Here is a 20,785-nt window from a genome sequence, read left to right as displayed (position 1 = left end):
TCTGTGTACTTCTATTCACAAAACCCCCTTTAGTTAAGTGAACTAACCCTGTATACATAATCATTCTGCGTAACAGTGTTGATTAGTGAGATGATGTTCCCCCTTATGACAGCCAACCGTGCTATGCTGATGAATAGCAGTGCAAATGAAATTGTTCACTGTTAGAATTCTTGCCTGCAATCTTTCTCTAAGAATCAATTTATTTATTTTTTAGGATTGTTAGATAAAATTGAGTGGTAGTAGTCTAGTGGTGGAAGAGTCTGGTCCAGTTTGGAATGGCTGTGCCAGTTGATATCCTCATCACAGACCTACTGATTTTTCTGGAGTATCTCTCAGGCGGTCCTGTTCTGAAAGGAAGAATTCAGGCTTTAGTCTTTTCAAAACTAGTGTGCTTTAATGAAATGGTCTGGGTTTGATGACTTGGAATACTTATGTGGGGAGGATTCACTTGCCTAATCTAGGTCTCTGGTGCCAGTTTAGATGGTATAATGTGTCCTTGCCACTTCAGAATGACAAGGATCTCCTGCATCCTGTCATGTCTGCTGACCCCATGTGCATGACTCATTCTGAAGTGTCTCAGATGCTACTAGATGCCTGTTCTTAAGCACCTGAATTGATGTTTTTGTGACAGAAACATTTCTAAGGAACAAGTTAGTTGTAATGAGCTCATAGAGCATGAGTTCACATAGAGGTGGTGTATGGTTGCTGTCCTTTCGATGAGATGTGGTTGACTCAGGATTGGGAGGTGACAATCAGAAGGATTATCTAAACCATTGCTTATGAGTTAAAAGTGAAGAACTTTGTATTTGTAAGCTCTGATTACAGCAGTTTAACATGCAGGAGAAGTAGTTTTAGAGATAGATTTCATTTTTATTCATTTCGTTGGTATTTAGATTTTTTGTAGCAATCCATAAATCTCTTTGGTTTTCTTTTTGATTTTTTTCTTCATGTAAGTACTCCCTATATTTCTCTTGTTTGCTTGTGTGTTCCGTATTCCTAGAACAGCTTTCTGACAGCCTGCGTTGAACTCTTTCATAAAATAATTAAAATTTTTATCTGCATTGTAGAGCATCTCGCTCTACCACACTGATTCAGACTTCTGTGTTGTATTTGTGAATGATGTGAGCCACGCAGTGCTCTGCTTACAGGACTGTCTAACATGAGAGGCAGAACCACATGCCTTTAGAAAACTCTCTGTGTTCTCTTTGGCTTTAAGAACTAGTTTAGAGACCGTTAGTTCGTTCTGAGAATAAAAACCTTATCAGAACTTAGGAAATTTCTTTCCAAACTGCAGCTCCTCAAAATTAATTTGTTTAGAATTTTTAGTATTTTTTTTTCATTCTTAATGAAACTAAGAATGAAAACTTTAATTAAAAAAAAAAAACAGTGCTGCTGATCAGTGGCAACTTTTAGTGCTACCCTTCCAACTAGAGCAGGAGAATTCAGGGCCTGGCATACTCTGCTGCAGCAACACCAAAACTTAATTTAAGAATCTTAATACCTCCAAAATATTAATTGTTTGGGAGTTGTATATCAGGGAAGTCTGGGGGAGGGAAAGGAAGAATAATTAGCATGAGTAGGAGTACTGTTAATCTACTGTTAGTTAGCTGTATTTACTAATCCTGTTTCCATTTATTTTGCTGGGGCTGAATGCTGAAACGTTCCTATAGCAATGTGAGACAATAGATTTTATGCTTAGCTTACACACAAATGCAAAATAAAACATATTACAATTTAAAATCGCAAATTACAAACCAAGCATACTGCAGGTTAAAAAAACCCAAACCAACAAACAACTGCATTTTGTAGGTAATACAGCTTCAAAAAGTTGTGGAGTGAATATCTCGTAACTAAGATTGGAATTAAACTTGAGGTTTTTTGAGGGTAGGCCGTCATAGTGGTTTCCTCCTGTTTTGACACATGAAGAGTTCTAGCTGAGGAAGTGGTGTAAATTGCACATTCTGCTTGACTTTGGAGATTAAAAAAAAAAACAAACTTTGATAGTTAAAGGAATGGGTGGTGCTCAGTGGCAGACTTCTTGAGTATGGAACACTGAAGTTTCATGGAGAGATGAAGACTGGAAGGGGTGAGTTTAAGAATGAGAGAACAAACAAGTTCGAGCAAGCTGAGGTTGCATTGCAAGTTAGTGTATTTTGTACTGAATAATAGAGTGCTGCAAATCAGGTTGGGTTATTACTGTCAAATGTACTAAGGAAAACATACTGGTAAATAACTAAGTATGTGGTATGTTCCTCCTGTCTAGTCCACTATCAGTGTTTTGGAAGAGCTGGATCTATAAAGCTTTTGCTTTCCTCCTTGACTGTCTAATCACACAAAACTACTAGTTTAGATATGCTTGGGTTTTCATTTTTATGTAACTTTAAAACAATTTACTAACTAGTAAATCGTAGCAATTGAAACTCCAGTTTTATCTGCAGAAATTGAAAGGGGCTCACTTATTTTAGTAGCAGGAAGAGAATTACTTTGAAGCTGGCAAATATCAGAAGTGTGTCTAAAATACTAAATGATTGAAAATACTTTCAATTAGAAATATTTTTTTATCTAATGGATATTTAATTTAGTATCTCCAGTTGTTAGAACATTTGAGTTTTGGAACTGTATTTCTGTGGCATTACTGCCTTGGCTCTGTAGCACTGCTGTTTCTAATGCATTGTGACACATTATAAGATATTCTCAGGAGTAAATGCGGTTTAAGCGTGTCAACGAAAATGCAAAATCCAGTGATGTTGGAAAGAGCTTTTTTGGTTTGTGGTTTTTTTTGTTTGTTTGGTTTTGGTTTTTTGGTTGTTTTTTTTTAATGATTGGAACTAATGTTAAAGGCAGTTCTGGTGAAACGTAATGAGTAGCAGCAGCCTAACAGGCAAAACATTTGTCCTTTTTCCTGTATTTGCTCAAACCTAGGGGGTGTGTGTATGAGGAAGGGGAGTTGTTCAGGATACCAGTATCCTTATTTTGTTAGGCAGATGTAGGTGAGCTTCACTACTGTGTAAATTCCAGCTTCATATTGTTCCAGTATTTGGAGGAGTATTTTTATGATTAAGGCTAGAAGGGACCATTCTGATTGCACTAGGTAGACAGATTCTAGACCTGCATTCAGTAATAACCTTGTACTGCCCAATAACTAATGGATAACTAGGCACCCTATAAAGAGAGTTCTAACTGTCCCACTTACAGTGGAGGGAATAATGAACACTTGTTACTTTCATCATTGATTTGATTATCTAGGTAGTCTCTATTTTTATGTGCCTTTTTATATGATGACTTGCTCATTCAGTAACTCGAAATAAAAATAAGATAGCTATTCTGAAATTAGATGATTGGGGTCTCTTGCACTAAATACAGAGTTACACGAATTTAACCAGCAGATCTGTTTTCACAGTATTTCATGGGAAGGCCAGAGAGATCATATTCAAAGCTGTAAATACAACAGGCTTGGTCTTATATTCCAGGTAGTTAGGGGGAAAATATGTGTAAAGTAAAAATTTGTGGCATCCTGGAAAAGCAGATATTATAGATCACGGGCTGTGTCTTCAAAAGAAATAATAATGCACAATACGAGGAGTTGAGCCCTTTGCTTTCTCTATCAGACAGAATGTCATGAAGATCATTTACAACTTAACAGTATTTATTTTTCAAGATTGAAAATGTTCTATCACAGAACAAAGGGAACAATTTCCTTTTTTCTTGTAACTGCAGATTTTTTTTTAAACTAATGTTTCTAAGGGTTTCTCTGTTTTATTTTGCTTACCAAATTAAATGTGCTTTTAGAATAAATATGCTTACTATTAGAAAAAAGTACATTTGTCACCCTGTCAATTTCCAGTCTTCAGGCAAACATTTCTTCTGTTTGCATTAGATAAACTGAAAACTGTGGGGGCATATTAATAGAAATGGGCAGCTGAACTATGAATAGCGTAACATTTTCGGTTTTTGTCAATCATATTTAGGCTTGATCGTCTCTTTATTTTACTGGACACCGGTACAACACCAGTAACAAGAAAAGCAGCTGCACAGCAACTTGGGGAAGTAGTGAAACTGCATCCTCATGAACTGAATAATCTCTTATCTAAAGTAAGCATTTTTTTTTCTTTGAGCTTGCTTTCAGTACTTTAATGGTGAGAATAAAATTAGTTTAAAGGCATGTGGGTTCTGTGGGAAGAAGAAAAAGCATAGTAGTCTTTTGTTCTCTGAAAATAGGAGACTGAAGAAAATTAGGAGACTACTACTGTCAAGCGTGCTGTTTTGTCAGCCTCTGAAATGGTTACGTAAGTCAGGTTTCACTTTGCATTCAGTATTGATACTCAGTGTTTGCTCTAAGTTCAGATTTTCTTCTATAAAGAGAAGCTAAACTGCCTTATAAAAATTTATGCTCCTGCCTTTAAAGATTGTTACTGGTGTGATACAGCATTAAAAATATAGGAGGCTGCATGTCTTTAAAAGGGCTGGAAAATGGAAAGAGATTTCCATTAGCTTGAGACTTCAATCTGGCCAAGTCCAGTAAAAACACCAAAAATAGTCTGTATCTGACAGCTGGAGATGGCTGAGTGACCTCAATTCTGCTCATATTGAACAGGTGCCCTCACCACGATTGATGGTATCAGCAGAGTTGCCAAGGAATCATGAATATCAAACCACTTTTAGAGAAAGAAATAGTTTTTCCAGATTTGAGACATAGTGGTAAATGAGTTTAGAAGAGCATATGCTGCTTCAGGTGACCCATGGTGTCCCTCTTCTTGGGTTAAATGATTTCAAAGTTTTAAGGTCTATTAATCTCTTTTGAACACTTCCTTTTAGAAAGCAAAAAAACCAAAAGTCTCAAGCCTTGTTCAGTACCTGGAGGAAATCAAGGTTGAGTTTGACTGATGGGACTAAATATATCTTATAAATTCTTAATGTCTGGCTATAGCAAGAGTTCTGCTAGGCAGTGAGCAATATAAATAAGGCTATTCACATTTCCTTGGTTTGTTTTCTTGTCTGTTGGTTTGGTTGTTTTGAATGTTGTTTTAATCCATAGCATTAAAAGTAAGTGTGTTTTAATAGAGCATAACAGTACATTTTAAAAAAGTACATTTTAACCAAATATTTCTTTACTTATTAATTTCTCCTTAAAGGTGTTAGTGTATTTAAGAAGTACGAATTGGGATACTCGTATTGCAGCTGGCCAGGCTGTTGAAGCAATAGTGAAAAATGTACCTGAGTGGAATCCAACTCCAAGATCAAAACAAGGTACTTCTTAAGTGAATTATGTAGAATTCATTGTTTATCTGATGCAAACTGACTGTGATATGAAACTTTTCAAGGCAACTGTGTCATTCTGGTTTTTTTATGAGCATAGACTTTTTTATATGCATGGACTGTAGTAAACCTCTTTGGCTTCAGATGTTCATATTCAGTTACAACTATGTGCCTGACCTTTGTTTCTTCTAAGATTCCTGTGCTTGTGCTCTGTACCCTCATAAAGCTGTACTTTTATAAATAAAAGGAATAATAACTATAAAATAGCAAAAGTGTTACCCAATCATCTTTGTAATGATATTTTGCAGACACTTTTTCTCTCTTCCCTTGCTCAAAGCACTTTTCTGAGGGAAGTGAAATGGCAGCTTGCTGAAGTCTATTCTGTTTGTACTCACTTTGCCTCGGAAATTGTCATGTTAGGGATGTTAGCATTGCTTTTATTGTCAGCTTACGGACCTGTTGTCAGTGATCTTGTCTAAACCTGTTGGCACTGTCTGTGTTCACAACCTTATGTAGCACATGTTCCAGAAATTCGCTGTTTAAAAAAAAACCTAAAAACCAACAAAACTCCTGTCTGTTTTGAGGTGATCTTATATTTGTTTCATTCAGTGCCTCCTGGTTCTGTTGCTACAGAATTTGACAAGCAAGTTCTGCATTTGCCTTATCTGCTGCCTGTATGATTTTTGTAAACCGTCACGTTTGCGTTCCTCCAACAACTTTCTTCTCTCCAGATTTGAAGAGTCGTGGTCTCTTCAGTCTTTCCTCAGAAGACAGCTGCTTTGTCTTTTAGATAACTTTATTTGTCCTTCTCTGTGCTTTTTCTTACTTGTGTCCTCCTTGAGATGTACAGAACTGCACAGAGTGTACTTACATCTCTTCAGTACCGATATTTTCACATAGTGGCAAAATGGTGCACTTTGTCATGTTTTCAGTGTCCTTCCTGATGATGCCCAGTACTTAGTTGGCTGTTTTGGCTGTTACTGCCCAATAAGCTGGTGAATACGGAAAACTGTCAGAAGTGCCTCCAAGATGTTTATTGAACGTTAACTGCCAGTTCTGAATTCAATCTTGTGTAAGCATGGTTTAGGTTATTAATTTTGCGCCTTATCTGCCTCTTTGTCCGTTAGTCTGTTTTGAGACTCCTTCTTGGATTCCTTAGTGCCATTGTGACTTTTGTTTACTCGGAAGAGCTTACTGTCGTCTACAAGCTTGGAGAAGAGTGCATAGTGAAATCTCTGTCCCATTGCTAAAGACTGATAGAATTGTTTGCAACACTGATGCCTGAAGGACTCCAAAGCTAACTTTTATCTATCTTTAACCAGCTTTCAGTCTGTAAAAGTATGTTTTCCCCAATTCTGTGGTAACTTAGTTCCTTCAATTTTTTTTATGAAAACTTGCCAGAAGCTTTTGAATATATTATGTCCACTGGATCCCCTCTATCCACTTGTTGGAGCTCTTTAAGGACATTGATAATCAGGTTAATGAGAGGGTTTTTTCAGGAGCCATTCTGACTCTTTCCCAGTAAATCACGTTAATCCATATACTTAATAACTTTATAGACTCTACTATCTTACCAAGGATAGAAGTTAATTTTACCAGTCTAGTTCCAAGAATTACTTACACCACTCCTTTTGTACTTGGAAATTGGGCAACCTGTCAGTCTTCAAGTACAGCAGCTGTTTCAAATGACAGGTTACATGCATTGTCCAGTTCTTGCATATCTGCCTATCAGATATGAAATTGAAAAGGTAATTGTGTCTGAGAAAAAGGTGCTATTTAATAGGACTGACTGACGATGCAGACATTTGTTTCTTTTATTTCAGTTAAATTGTTTGATGTAGTAGTCAAATACACATTTGTATATGTGTAATGAAATGTTAACTTTTTTCTTCAGGTCTGAAGAAGTGTAGGTGGTATTTATTTTGTACAGTGTTCTGTGTGCAGTTAGACTCATTCTACTGCAAATGAACAAGCTTTCATAAATAAGTGCGAGTGTGGGATGAAACACACCAAACTAAATGCTGTATTTTTTGTAGGCAACAGTTGTATTTATACTGCTGGTTGTAATTCAGGATGTGAGCATGCTGGATTATGTAGGAATGGCTGATCTTTGTGGATACTAAGCTGCACGTGACTAGGAGCCACAAAACACACTAATCTTTGGGCGCTGAGGGGAGGCAATACTTTGGAAGTGAATTAATGACCAGGAAATGATAAGACACCTTGTGAGGAACAAACCTGTACTGTGTCAGTATTGAGCTGCACTGTACCTGCATCTGGATTTGAGAAGAGCCGATAATTAGTTTTCAGCAGCCCTTGGTACCTGACTTTCTCCCATACCTGTTAAGACTACTCTCCAGCTTCCATACCAGGGATGCTTGGCTGTTGGTCATATGATATAGTGCTGGCATGATACTTGTTTGAACTATTTGTGAGCCATACGCAGTTCAAACGGCAAGTTGGCCATATGTGTGCAGAGAAGACCTAGTGGTATGTCAGTGTCCAAGATTTTAAAAAGCTAAATTTATCAAGGGAAAAACGTTAAATTTTTTTTTTTCTACTCAATGACGTATGTTAAGTGAGCTTTTTCAGCCTGTCTTGGTGAAATTGAGCCTTTGCGCTTTGTGAATCAGTGCTGTATGTCTGATGATTCCTTTGGAGGAGAAATTATTTCTTCGTCTTTCTCTCACTTAATCTTCTGCCAGGACTTTGAACAAAAATTTCATTGTCTGTAATATTATTTTCAATGTCCTATCTAGAACCAGGCTCAGAAAGTCCTATGGAAGATTCACCTTCAACAGATCGGTTACGTTTTGACAGATTTGATATATGTCGGTTGTTAAAACATGGTGCATCTCTTCTTGGATCTGCTGGTGCAGAATTTGAAGTCCAAGATGATAAATCAGGTATATCTTTGTATTTTACTTGCAGACAAGAAAACTTACTGATTTGAAAAAGTTTGTTGTGGCAGTATTATGAGTCTAGTCATCTGTGGTTTCTCAGAAAGCTAGGAAATAATGGAAGAAAATATTCCCTAACACAACTGGTTTGTATTATCTTAAGTTAAATGATTTTTTTTTTTCATAGGGGGTGCATATTGTTTTTGTTTTTTAGCTTATCAGAATTAGTATGTGTAGAAGGGGGAAGAAGGGAGTGGAAACCTGAAAGAAGGACAGAAAAAGCAATACTAAAGGCTTCTGTAGAATTTCTATAGACATTTTTAAGAGATGCAGGAACTATCACTGCTTTTTCTTCATTAAAACAGGGTTCCCAAATATAGTAGTAGGATGTAGCTTATTTAAAAGCTTGAAGGTTTCAAATATAGAAAGGTTGCATGAAAGATACTGTGATAAAACTGTCAAAAGTTGGAAAGTCAAATATCAGTGCCTGTGTGATGTCTTTTGTTTCAAGTGATTTATCTGATATCTTTCTGCAACTTGTTAGCTGAGAGAGTTGGTTTATATCGGTGTAACGGTATTGAATTATTTTAATCTAAGATTTTTCTTTTGCTATTACTGTACTTTCCTGCTCTAATTCCAGTCTACCTTCCAGTTTCTGCACCAAATGAAATGATGCTATAGATAAGAATCTGCTCTGACTGCATAGCCCTGATTCACTTGTTCCCTGCATGTGATGTGTTCTGTGCAGTGTACACAGAAGATCACTAGCTCAGCAAGGAACAGAACCTGTGGCTCCTGACACTTAGGCAGTATCCTATCTGTTAAGCCTCGCTGCTATTTTATTGCTTGTCATCTTTTATGCTAGGTTAATAAGATGTTGTACAAGTTTCATCTCTTCTAATGAAACCCTACCTGTTCAGAAATCAAATAGATGGAGTAGGACACTAGTTCACAGAAGTCTGATATTTAACCCAGTATTGCATGATTGCACATAAATAATTTTATGGATGAAAATAAATAAAAAATATAATATCGAAAGTAAGAAAATGAAACTAAAAATAGCTTTAGTTGCTGCTTTTTAACTGGTGGGAAAATGTACAAAGGCTGCTTTCTCTTCTGCATTTTGTACCAGCTTTCCTTTTCAAGTAAGTAGCCAACGTGAATGGATGTAAAGCAAGATAAATGATCTTTGGAATTAGCAGTCTTTGAGACTTTTTGCTAAGATGAACTTGTGAAAGGAAAAATGCTTTGAAGAGAATGGAAGTTGTTTGTATTTCTCTGCTTGTCAGTTAAGTGCAATTTAAAAAAAAAAAAGGCTTATTGGTATAGATATAATTAACTACTAACTACTACTCAGCCTGGTGTATACCCCAATTCTGCCAATATTGGTCACCTATTTACAAGTTTATGTGCAGATATTGATTGAAAAAAAAACTAATCTCCTGACTGGTTTCTGTACCAAGAGTAAAAAGAGTGAAGTCTGGCTGCCCTACAAGCTACAAGTTTTGGTTTACTTGGAGGGTTTATTCTACTGAGGCACTAAAATCTGCTTTTTTTTATGTAAATGTGGGTGCTCCCAAAGTCTAGGTGTTCAGTAATTAGTGCTGAAGCTTTCCAGCATTCTTGGGGTAGCTTCTGTTAACTTCCTAAATGAGCCTTGCTTGACACATGAAGCTCGAGGATAAGATTGTTAACAGACTTCAGCACCCTAGGAAAATCGTGCTTATGCTTTGGTCTACATTGCCATCAGGAGTTAGTTCGGGTAGAAGGAAAGGAGACATCTGGGTCTAGTGCATTGTACAAGGAAGAATGTTTCTGAAGAAAACAGATTCAGATTCAGCCTAGCTTAATACAGGCTATTGGATTAAATATAATTTGAGGGGTCTTATTGGTGGTTGTTATTTCTTAGGTCTGTGTCTCCCAACAGAAGATAAAGTTTAGGAGGAAAAGAAACCTTTTAAAAAAGCAAAACAAACAAACAAACAAACCCTCAAAACCCAGACTGCCAAAATCAACAGCTCTCACAAGGATACATATGCTCAATAAAAAAGCACTAGTTCTTCAATCAGTTCCGCATTTATTTTTTAGCGTGTTAATTTGATCCTTTCAAAGTGTGCTTTCCTAAAAAATCAGGGAAAACTTGGGTTTTTACTTCTGTAGAAAAAGTGTAATATAATGAATTTCATGGGAGCTATTTTCTGCTTAAAAATTGATGACAGTTTAAGTACTAGTATAGCTTCAGCAGCAGAAAAGGTCTTCCTAGGAATTGGTGTGATTTGGTTTAAAAGATTTAGATTGTATTTGGCTAATATCTCAATACATTCTGTAACTTTTGGCTTTCTTATGTTATTTCATTGAGCAAATCTTCAATAACAGATCTGGTTGGAAATATGACACGTCTTCCCCTTTTGAAAAACTTTTTTTTAAGGTGAAATTGATCCTAAGGAGAGGATAGCACGACAGAGGAAACTGTTACAAAAGAAACTTGGCTTAGACATGGGTGCTGCAATTGGGATGAATACTGAAGATCTCTTCAATGATGAAGATCTGGACTATTCGCCGCCTTCAGTTTCACTAGTAAACAAACAACCTGTAGGTAAAACCTTGAGCTGTTTGACTGCACGGAATAATACAGTGGGTTTGCTTTATATCATAGAATCATTTAGGTTGGAAAAGACCTTTAAGATCATTGAGTCCAACTGTAAACCTAACACTGCCAAGTCCACCAAATCTGTGCTTCTGCTGTTACAATCTTTATATAAAGTATGATGGTCAACATCTAATATGATATGCTTCGGCTTCCTAAATTCTTACGTGCCATAGTTGCATGTTAGTGTTATTTGATGTCAAATTGCTGCTCTGAGTTTGAAATGATGGAGGATTGGGAAAGTTGAGAGCAATGTGGGTTTGAGGATTTTTCAGGACCTTCATTTTAAGAAGAACTGACAATGAATGACTTCTCTTTCAGACTCTTCAGGCTGCTGAGTTAATTGACTCAGAATTTCGAGCTGGTATGAGCAGTAGACAAAAGAATAAAGCCAAGAGAATGGCTAAGCTATTTGCAAAGCAAAGATCCAGAGATGCAGTGGAAGCTAATGAGAAGAGGTATAATAGTGAACTGGTTTGCTTTTATTTCAGTTAAGCTGGGACTGTGATTTGATTTATCTGTTGAAAAACTTCCTACAGTCTTTACATCTTAATCTCTTACGTGCTGGTTGTCCTGATGGTAGAACACTCGCGTGCCGTACTTATTCCCAGTAGAGTTTGTTAAGGACCTAGCTTCAGAGGGATTTTGAAATAATGGGATGCTACAGTTAAAATTAGTGGTTTGTCCCCGCTATTAAATACGGCTTGAGAATAGCGCATGAAAATGCAGGATTTAAGAATATAAACAATAACTAAAAATTTAGGATATACCTTTTGTGATGTATGCTGTGTTCCTCACTGTAATTTATAGTGATACATTATTGTAGGTACTGTGTTTATAACAAACAGTAAACAAAATTATCTTTCCTTGATTTTTATTTAAGAATTTCTGTATTTCTTGGAAAAGGCTGAGAAGGATTGCCAATTTGGGACAGCATTCTCCTGTCTCCTCACTAAATTTTTTTACATGTAAACTTGCCTGTTTTGCATATTTCAGTGTTAAACCTCTTTGTTTTGTATTCTTGCCACACTTTATTGTATCAGCGTCTTCAGTTGTAGAAGTAATTTTTTCCCCTAAAGCGTACTTTCAGCTCATAAACTTACACTTGTTGCTTCTCAGCAATGATAGCACTGATGGGGAGCCAGAAGAAAAGAGAAGAAAAGTTGCAAGTGTTGTTATCAACCAGCCTGCCACAGACTCAAAAGCGTTGGTAGAAAATGCTCCAGAAGAGGTATGGTGTATTGTTCCACTGTTATCAGTTCAGTTTTTTAGCAGTTCAGTTTTTAGCAGAGTAATGTAAAACGAAACTCCTTTATGCTCCCCAATTCTTTAGTCATTTGAGCATTAACAGAAATGAAGTAAAGAATGCCATTCCCAGCTTACTTTTATATGTAATGAAGCAAATGAGCTTCAAACTGTGTATAGCGCTGAGGAAGAAAACACGTTTAATCCATTGGTAGCTGTTTGTGACCCAAATGAACCTGAGTAGGCAGATTACAGGTGTCAGACCTGAGTATTAAACTGTAAAACTGTGCTAAACACCGAGATGATAGGATTACACTGAGCCATAAATAATTTGATCTAAATGTTCATGTACACTTTATTTAATCTTAGCCTACTTTAATTAGGCTTAATTTAGAATTAAGTTCTATCTTTAGTAGTTGAAGATTTAAACAATTACTTTAGTCTTAGAAAAACTTGCATTTGTTTCAATAGACTGAAAAGCTGAAAAATTGTAAGAAATGCTATACCAGAATACAAATGGTACATAGAAGTTTATCTGAAGAGGCTTTATCTTGGTTAGACTCTATTGTACAAAAAGATGATTTTTCCAAACATAGCTTAGTAATGAAGTTCTTATTTACAAAGTGATGGTTGGAAAATGAATTTGAGAGATTAGTGATAACTGCAGGCTGAATAGCTGCTGGTTGCTAGCCTTTCAAATGCTTTGTGATTGTGATGGTGTGAACTTACTAATGTTAGTGTCATAATTTCCTTTCCACAGCCATGTCAGTTTCCTCGTAGAAAATTTTGGGATAGTGGATATACTTCTAGTTTTCAAAAATGCAGAATGTGTTTTGAAAAGGGTGGTGGTTATTACTGGATTAATTGACCCAATTTGATTATGTAGCGTAATTTCAAACTGAGACTTGCCTATTATGTTCTTTAAAGGCAAAGTTCATAAATTTAAAGAATCTCTGGGGAGGACAAGAGACTGCTTAATTTTCTGCCTTAGCGTTGTTCCTAAAGGGAGGCTGAATTCCAGAACATCAAAATCAATTACCATAGAGAAGAGGTTACACTATTACTAACAGACAAACTTCATAAGCTTTCTAAAAGATCCAGTGCCAGTCAGCAAAGTTTCTGAAGTGTGGAAGGAGGTTGTTTGGTTTTTTCAATTCTGCCCAGTAACAAAGAAAAATAGTTAAGGTTTTGGAGGTCTTTGTTATCTTCACGTATCTAAGTGGCGTACAATATAAGTGTTCACCAGATCCCTTTCTCTTTTAATCTCGTACTTAACAATTTTTTATAAATTTAGGCAAACGAATGGCCTCTGGAAAGCTTTTGTGAAGAAGTGTGCAATGATCTCTTTAACCCTTCTTGGGAGGTAAGACATATGTGCAGTATGTAAGGTGTAACTACAGATTAAAAAAAAGGCTTCAATAGAAGCACAAAAATTGTGTGTATAGGACTTAAGAGCATTTTGCTAGATATCAAAAATTACATCAATCATAAATACAGATTACATAGCCAAGACAAATCTGCTTTTAGAGAACTTAAGTGTTTTTTAAGACTCATTTTAAGGGGAAATGAAAACAGATACATAATGTATACTCAAGTAGAGGGAGGGAAAGATATGGAAAGCAGTGATTATAAGTGAGAATTCTGGAAATATTGAAATTCAAACAAAATAAAAGCATGTGAATCTCTGGTCAGAAAGATTCGGCAATTAAAACAGGCTTGTTTTTAAAAAAATTGCTTAAAAAATATTGTGCGAGTCTGTTGCTGACAAGTGGCATGTTTGTATAACGCTAAGCTAGTAGAAAAGATGGGGGAAAAGCAGTCCTTTGGTAACAGGAGGTAGGCTACAAATCGTTAGTTGTTCTCTTCATTTATAAAAAGGAACTTTTAACTTTTTTTAGAATGATAGTAAATACCAACTACAAAAACTATATATTTGGTTGCCTAGACAACTCATTTTGAAGATTTAAAACCTGTTCTGCTCACCCTTTTATTCAATCTTTATACTATTTTCCACACACTTTGATATCAGTTCCAAGCAAAAATATGAAGTAGCTGACAATGGTCTCTCTTCCTTGAGCAGAAGATGGAAATAACTGTTCTCATCTAACTTCAGTTTTTAATAAAAAAGTTGATCTTTTGAAAGATTAAATGTTAACACCAACTATAACGTACTTGGGTATATTAGCACAGTTTAGTACAGTTTCAGTGATAGCAAGTTGGCTCTGCTCATACTGACCTCGAACTTGGAAACACAGAGATAGAACATATGCAGCCAGCACAAGTATTTTGGGCCCAGAAAAAGGATAATTATGTTTGTGTGGCACATTACTGCATCTGAGCTAATAAGCCTCACTTTATTTGAAAGCAGGCTGTTTGCAGTTGAAATCAAAGTCCACTTGTCTTCTGGAATGCAGACATTCTCATAGCTTTCTTAGTACATTTGATATAGGGTGCACACATCTTAATTAAGGAGGTGGATCAATACAGAATCATTATTATGGTATGTTCCGGAGGAAAAACAGGTTAAACTACCTCAAAATACATGTTCATAAAATCGCCCTCTGGCATCTTCTTGCAATGTCTAGAGGCAGCCTGGATGACTAGTTCAGACTGCTTGCCTAGCGTACAGGCAGCTGAAGTCAGGCAAGATGAATCCCGCTACGAGTGTTTCCTTTATACATTTGTCTGTCTTGCTGTTGTTTTGCATTTGCAGAAGCTGAGAAGTTAACTAGCAAAGTCGTTGTCTTTTGGCTTGTGAAAACTAGCTCATAAGCAATCTTCGACCAAATAAACAAAATGATTGGTGTATTATCAAAAATTAGGATTTTAAGACTGAGCTCTCTGGCTGGGTTATATTGGCTTGCTTATAGCTTTTACCAACAGCCACTGAGCTGTACGTATGGGGATGTGTATGCTTGCATTTCATCTAAGATATTCTGATTAAGGGAAGACCTGCCAACTACTCGGTTCTAGTTGTTACTATCATGAAATGAAACACAATAATTTTCTGCTAGCAACAAGCATGTATATGAAGTGCCCTTAAAAAAAAAAAAGAGTAAGTTCTGCTCTAACCTATGTAAAGGCTTCTCAGTGAAAACCCGGTCAAAACTTTGCTTTTGCAACTTTCTGTGTATCTACTGAGTGGGCTTTTCTTGATTAGCCAATTACTAATCCGGTTAAATATCAAAAATACCAGAAACGGGTGTGTCTGTAGCACATCTTTCTACTGGTCTTCTGTCATTTCCAGAACTCTTCCTGGAGTGTTCAACTGTCCATGTTTGGTGGAAACATACAAGTGGTTCTAATTTGTTTTCCCATATCACTTGTTCACTTATTTGTTTAATATTTAGTCAAGCAAGGCAGGTTTGTAAGCTATGCAGAATAGTAATTCTCAGAAATTTGTTTTGCAGACCCCAAAATATTCAGTAGGGATCCCAACTCTGTTTCAGAAATATAAAGAGTTGTAGACAAATTTAAATATATATAATATGAAGAGAAATATCAAATGTTTAAGAAATATAAGAATATTGCTTTTCTTTACCTTTATAAACTTACTAAAACCAGTAATATCTTCTAGTTGCTCTTTCTCTGAAAACTAGCATCAACATAACATAGTAAGGTGTAAAACTAAATGAAAACTGTCTGTTGGCTGCATTACTGCAAATACATTACCAATATCTTCTGTGTCAGAAAACAGAAGCAATTCTTAATTGCTTCTGTCCATAAGCTGGCAAATACTTAGGAAAAAACGGGTTGGTTTTGGACAGATTAGTATTTAAGTATATGATTTGATCTAATAAAATACTACCCTTTCCCACAAGTCTAAGTACCACTAACTGTGCAGCACTTGAAATGTCTCTATTAAGAATAAAGAAGTATTGTTTCAGTTACCCAGTTTTTATGTTCTGTTCCTAAATGTTTAAAAATTGACTTTTTATTTCACTTTTTTAGGTTCGACATGGTGCAGGTACTGGACTGAGAGAGATACTTAAAGCTCATGGTAAAAGTGGTGGTAAAATGGGAGATAGCTCTTTAGAAGAGGTAAGTTTCCAGTCATGTAGACTTAACACGTTACTTAAATGAAGTTTAGAAAACAGACTTCTTAAAATACTTAAGTTTTGCAGGAGGTGGGTGATCTGGGGGAATATAAGCCATGAGATTTGTCTGCTCAAAATAATCTGGATGAAATCACTGTATGCACTGATGAAATGTTCTACATTCATACATTCATGTTCTACATTCATATTGTGCAAAAAACAGTACTACTGTATAAGCAGCCATTAATATGTAGACTGTATGTAAAGTTATTAAACACTAGCTTCTGTACCAGAAAATACTATTTTTCAGGTCATGGTAAGGGTGCGCTGAAACAGAATTGGCAAGTTGATCATGTAACTCTAGTGAAGTGTCTCAGACCATCTAATTCTATTCACTTAAATAGTAAGGGGACTCTATTGATCTGCTCACTTTGTTATTATGAGAAAAAGTATTTAAATAGTCTATTTAAAAGGAAAACGCTTTTTTAAAATATCCTGGCAGTAATAGCTTGTTTACTAATAGTGAATCTCATCCAGATTCATACTGACTTCCCTGCTGTAAAAGCAGCTGGGAGAGCTTGTGGTTTAGAGAGTATTGAAGAATAAGGATATACATTTATCAAATGTAAATCAAGCTACTTCAGCATTCTTTGTATATAGGGAAAGCAAAAGCTGCTGTCTCTCCTTGCTTCCATGTGGAGTAGTATTTGTTCCATGGAGATCACAGGGTAATCTGTAACACATGCTGTAATGATAAGATACTTTAAACAGTTTCTTAACTATTTATGGAAAGAGTGTGTGTACTCCAAGCTAGCTTCAAAGGCTGCTGTGTATGCTATATGCAGGCTATAATTCTTTGACACGTATGAGAATATGAAATCCATAATATGATGAAAGTTTTGTTAATTAAAATGACAGTTTTCAAGGGAAGTGGTGATCTAGTAGGCAAACAGCGGAGATGAGAAAGATGATGCCTGAGCAGTTGCTTTTATGGGGCTTCTGCTCTGAGATTCAGAGTTACAGAGCTATTGGGTCTCTAATTAACAGAGGCCAGAGCTTCAAGACAAGCTTGGTCTAAATTGCTTTGTTAAATCTGGAAGAGACATGGCTGAAGAGCGAGTTCCTTTCACTGGGTCTCCCACAGTGAAGTACTGCTTCAGCAGTAGTTTACTTGTAAATATTCTTCAAGCACATACTAATTGATTTGCCTAGGACATGTTGACATTAGTCAGTATAGATTATCTGAATGACCTTTCCTTTGTGTGCTGTGTAGGGATAAAATTATCTATCTACCTTACAAGGTACTCTCTAGCCTTTTGATAAAGGTACTATGTGTTTTTAAAAAAAATAAATTATGATGTTTTTAATAAGCCAGGTGAGCTGAATTAGTGCTGACTATTTTGCCTTGACTGTCTGTGCCAGATGACTATATTCAGTCAATTTAAACATATGTTGTCATATCTTTTATATAAATTTTAGCTAAAGCAAGCATATCAGAAATCCTTTATGAATAAATAGTCAAGGTGTTCAATTTTTCTGTTTTTACAGATGATTCAGCAGCATCAGGAGTGGCTAGAAGACTTGGTTATTAGACTCCTTTGTGTGTTTGCATTAGACAGATTTGGAGACTTTGTTTCAGATGAAGTAAGTTGTCTCAGCAAACAGGTACATCAGCAGGCTTCTGCAGGAGATAATATTGCAGCAGATCAGCTCTGCTTTGTACAGTGCTATTGCATGTGCCTGTTATAACTGCTTGCAGATGCTTACTACAAAGTAGCTGATACATAAATTTCACCTTGTTTGTATAGCAGTTTTGGTCATCTGACTCATATTGGTGTCTTTCCAAGTCAAATTTCATACAGAAATGTCTGTTTTATCATTTACTTTATCCTAGGTGGTAGCACCAGTACGTGAGACTTGTGCTCAGACGTTGGGAGTAGTATTGAAACATATGAACGAGTCCGGAGTTCATAAAACTGTGGATGTTCTCCTGAAGCTGCTTACACAGGAACAGTGGGAAGTGAGACACGGTGGTCTCCTAGGAATAAAGTATGCTTTGGCAGTACGTCAGGTAATAACCCTCGTGCCAAATTGCAGAGAGCTTTGGAACAAAAAGCTCTGCTCAAAGTTGAGGATGTGGCTGAACAGTAGATAGGTATGATAAAGCAAGCTTGTTTGCACTGCAGCCTCATGTGGGTTGTAAGATTTGTGACTGCATTTTTATATCCAGGCTGCAGAAATCTGCAAGTATATACAGCAAAGTTGTACTGTTGTAACTTGATAAGTTACTTGCACAAAACATTATAAATAGAGGCTATGCTTTCCTGGTTTTGATGATACTTTCGTGTGCGAGGTTAACAGAGCTGGGTGCTGCAAGAGGTTTAATCTGTTTCTGGTGGTATTCTGCAAACACTGAGCTTTGTTTACACCAAAACTGAGCTGAGCTACAGTTCATTCAAATTTGTAACCTAGGTTTTACTTCATGAATGGTAGCTTACAATATATAGATTATAGTCTTGGACCTGTAGCTTCTGTTTTATATAACAAACAGGTTTATTCACACACTCGGAGTGCATCTTAGTTGTTTGGGGCATTATATGCTTTTTAAGTTTAAAAATGCTTTTGATCTTTTTGGCAGGACATGATCAACACTTTATTGCCTAAAGTGTTGCCTGCAATAATTGAAGGTCTTCAAGATCTGGATGATGATGTCCGAGCTGTTGCTGCAGCATCTTTAGTACCAGTAGTGGAAAGCCTGGTCCAACTTCAGTCTCAGAAGGTGATCAACTGATGGAAAAGTTCACTTTTGCTCTGAGTGAAGAAAGAATGCTTGGAGGCAACACTTGGAATTTTTTTTTTTTTAAATTATAACATCTGCTTATTTGTGTAGGTGCCTTTTATTCTTAATACCTTGTGGGATGCACTTCTGGAATTGGATGACTTGACAGCCTCCACAAACAGTATCATGATCCTTCTTTCTTCCCTTCTGACTTATCCTCAGGTCCGCAAATGCAGGTAACTTTTTAATTAGTATTGCTTCAGTATTGCAGGTTTGACTGTCCAGTTATTCTCAAATTGGAATCATCAAAGTTGCTTTCAAATCATGTGCCAAGGATATGCTTGATTTAAATCAGTATTTTAATTTTACTCTTGCTTTTCCTTAAAGTGAAGGTCAGGACAGTGCTTCTATTTTCATTACATTAGTAAAAGGCAACAAAATAATGAAAAGGTATGAGACATTCTTTGTATGTGCTTCCCCGCACTCCTCCATTCATCTTGGGTATTTTAGTACAGGATATCAGCTCCACTCAATATGGTGGTCCTGCCCACAACTTCTTTGTCTGCTCCCTGTTGACAAACTCCGAACAAAAGAGCAAACTATGTACATTAAAACAGGTGTGTGTACCTGTAGAAGTTTACTATTGGAACAGTTCTAAAGAAAGCTACAAACTTGAAAATTCACATCACTATTACAACCAGTAATGCTGTGACTAGTTGAAGACAATGCCTAGTTCCTCTCTGTTTGGGACTGTCAAATTAAAGGACTTGCATGTTGGTATGTTAACGTTTTTCATAATACACATGGTAAAATCAAGGTAGATGCTTTACACATCTTATCTCTCTCATCCTATACGATTGTCACTGCTGAAGCTGTTTTTTTGCCCAAATCCAAAATTAAGAGTGAAGTTTTGTCACTAATGCCATCTTTAATTCAGCATGTACTACTTGCATCAGTTGATGTGTGTTGTGGTTCATGCACAAAAGAACCAGGCTTGGTTTTAATTATTTCTAAACTCATGAATGCCTAATAATAAATTCAAAACAAAACCAAAAAAACCCTTTTTTCTAAATAGTTGAATAAAGCCCAAAGTATAATCTGGGAAACAACACGGTAAAAATACATGCTTGAATCAACTAGTTCTTTATACCAGTAAGAAAAAACAGTATTTTCCTGAAAAAAGATACTGACTCAAGCTATTTTAAATGTTTAAGCTGTAGTAACTTGATCCTTCGGTTAAAATCACGAAGCATATGCAGTAATACTTTTCTTTTTTAGACAGCTTTTAACTGAGGATAAACAAAATTAACTTGGCTGTGTGTGTTTGTTTTTCTTTTCCCTGTCACTGTCTCTACACTTCCCCTTTGTGTACTAGTATTCAGCAATCACTCACAGTTTTGGTCCCACGTGTGTGGCCGTTCTTGCATCATACTATATCTTCTGTGCGAAAAGCAGCACTGGAAACATTATTCACACTGCTGTCTACCCAAGACCAGGTAAGAATTAGAATTATCAGTGTTTTACTATGATACGTATTGGAATTTGCTTGATCATATGATATCCTTGTTTCAGAACTCTTCAACATGGCTGACTCCAATTCTGCAAGACATGTTGAGGCACATATTTCAATTTTGTATCTTAGAAAGCAACCAAGAAATTCTGGATCTTATTCATAAGGTATTGGCATGACTTATGACCTAGATATATAGTGTTTACGTATCCTGCTCTTTCGTATCCTCTGCGCTTTTGTGCAGGTAAAGAATAGTGTGTTCATATTAATTATTTTGTAGTTAGCCTATTTGATGCTGTACTACAGAGTGAAGGAGAATAGGATGGTTCCTACAGTCTTATCAGCACATACATGATCTTACATAGACCACATACAAATGTGTCATGATTTCCACTATGTTTTTTTCCGAAG

General features: G+C 36.3%; 1 protein-coding gene across 3 annotated transcripts in view; it reads left to right on the top strand.

Moving 5' to 3' along the window:
• Positions 1 to 20,785, top strand: part of BTAF1 (B-TFIID TATA-box binding protein associated factor 1) — a 47,415-nt gene that overhangs the window by 6,283 nt on the left and 20,347 nt on the right. For 2 of the 3 annotated variants that reach the window (XM_087763952.1, XM_087763951.1), the window contains 14 exons: positions 3,969 to 4,092; positions 5,133 to 5,247; positions 8,016 to 8,162; positions 10,585 to 10,748; positions 11,125 to 11,261; positions 11,923 to 12,034; positions 13,343 to 13,411; positions 16,000 to 16,089; positions 17,634 to 17,729; positions 17,980 to 18,156; positions 18,724 to 18,864; positions 18,976 to 19,100; positions 20,240 to 20,360; positions 20,437 to 20,541. In XM_087763952.1, the coding sequence (XP_087620078.1) occupies positions 3,969 to 4,092; positions 5,133 to 5,247; positions 8,016 to 8,162; positions 10,585 to 10,748; positions 11,125 to 11,261; positions 11,923 to 12,034; positions 13,343 to 13,411; positions 16,000 to 16,089; positions 17,634 to 17,729; positions 17,980 to 18,156; positions 18,724 to 18,864; positions 18,976 to 19,100; positions 20,240 to 20,360; positions 20,437 to 20,541 (1,723 nt within the window). The remainder of the gene's footprint in view (positions 1 to 3,968; positions 4,093 to 5,132; positions 5,248 to 8,015; positions 8,163 to 10,584; positions 10,749 to 11,124; positions 11,262 to 11,922; positions 12,035 to 13,342; positions 13,412 to 15,999; positions 16,090 to 17,633; positions 17,730 to 17,979; positions 18,157 to 18,723; positions 18,865 to 18,975; positions 19,101 to 20,239; positions 20,361 to 20,436; positions 20,542 to 20,785) is intronic. The other variant, XM_087763954.1, reaches the window with a different exon arrangement.

This window comes from Nipponia nippon, unplaced genomic scaffold, assembly GCF_047370975.1.
Source record: "Nipponia nippon isolate SJK-2023a ecotype South Korea unplaced genomic scaffold, ASM4737097v1 scaffold_3, whole genome shotgun sequence".
Taxonomy (NCBI): domain Eukaryota; kingdom Metazoa; phylum Chordata; class Aves; order Pelecaniformes; family Threskiornithidae; genus Nipponia; species Nipponia nippon.
This window is presented reverse-complemented; position numbering and strand designations above follow the sequence as displayed.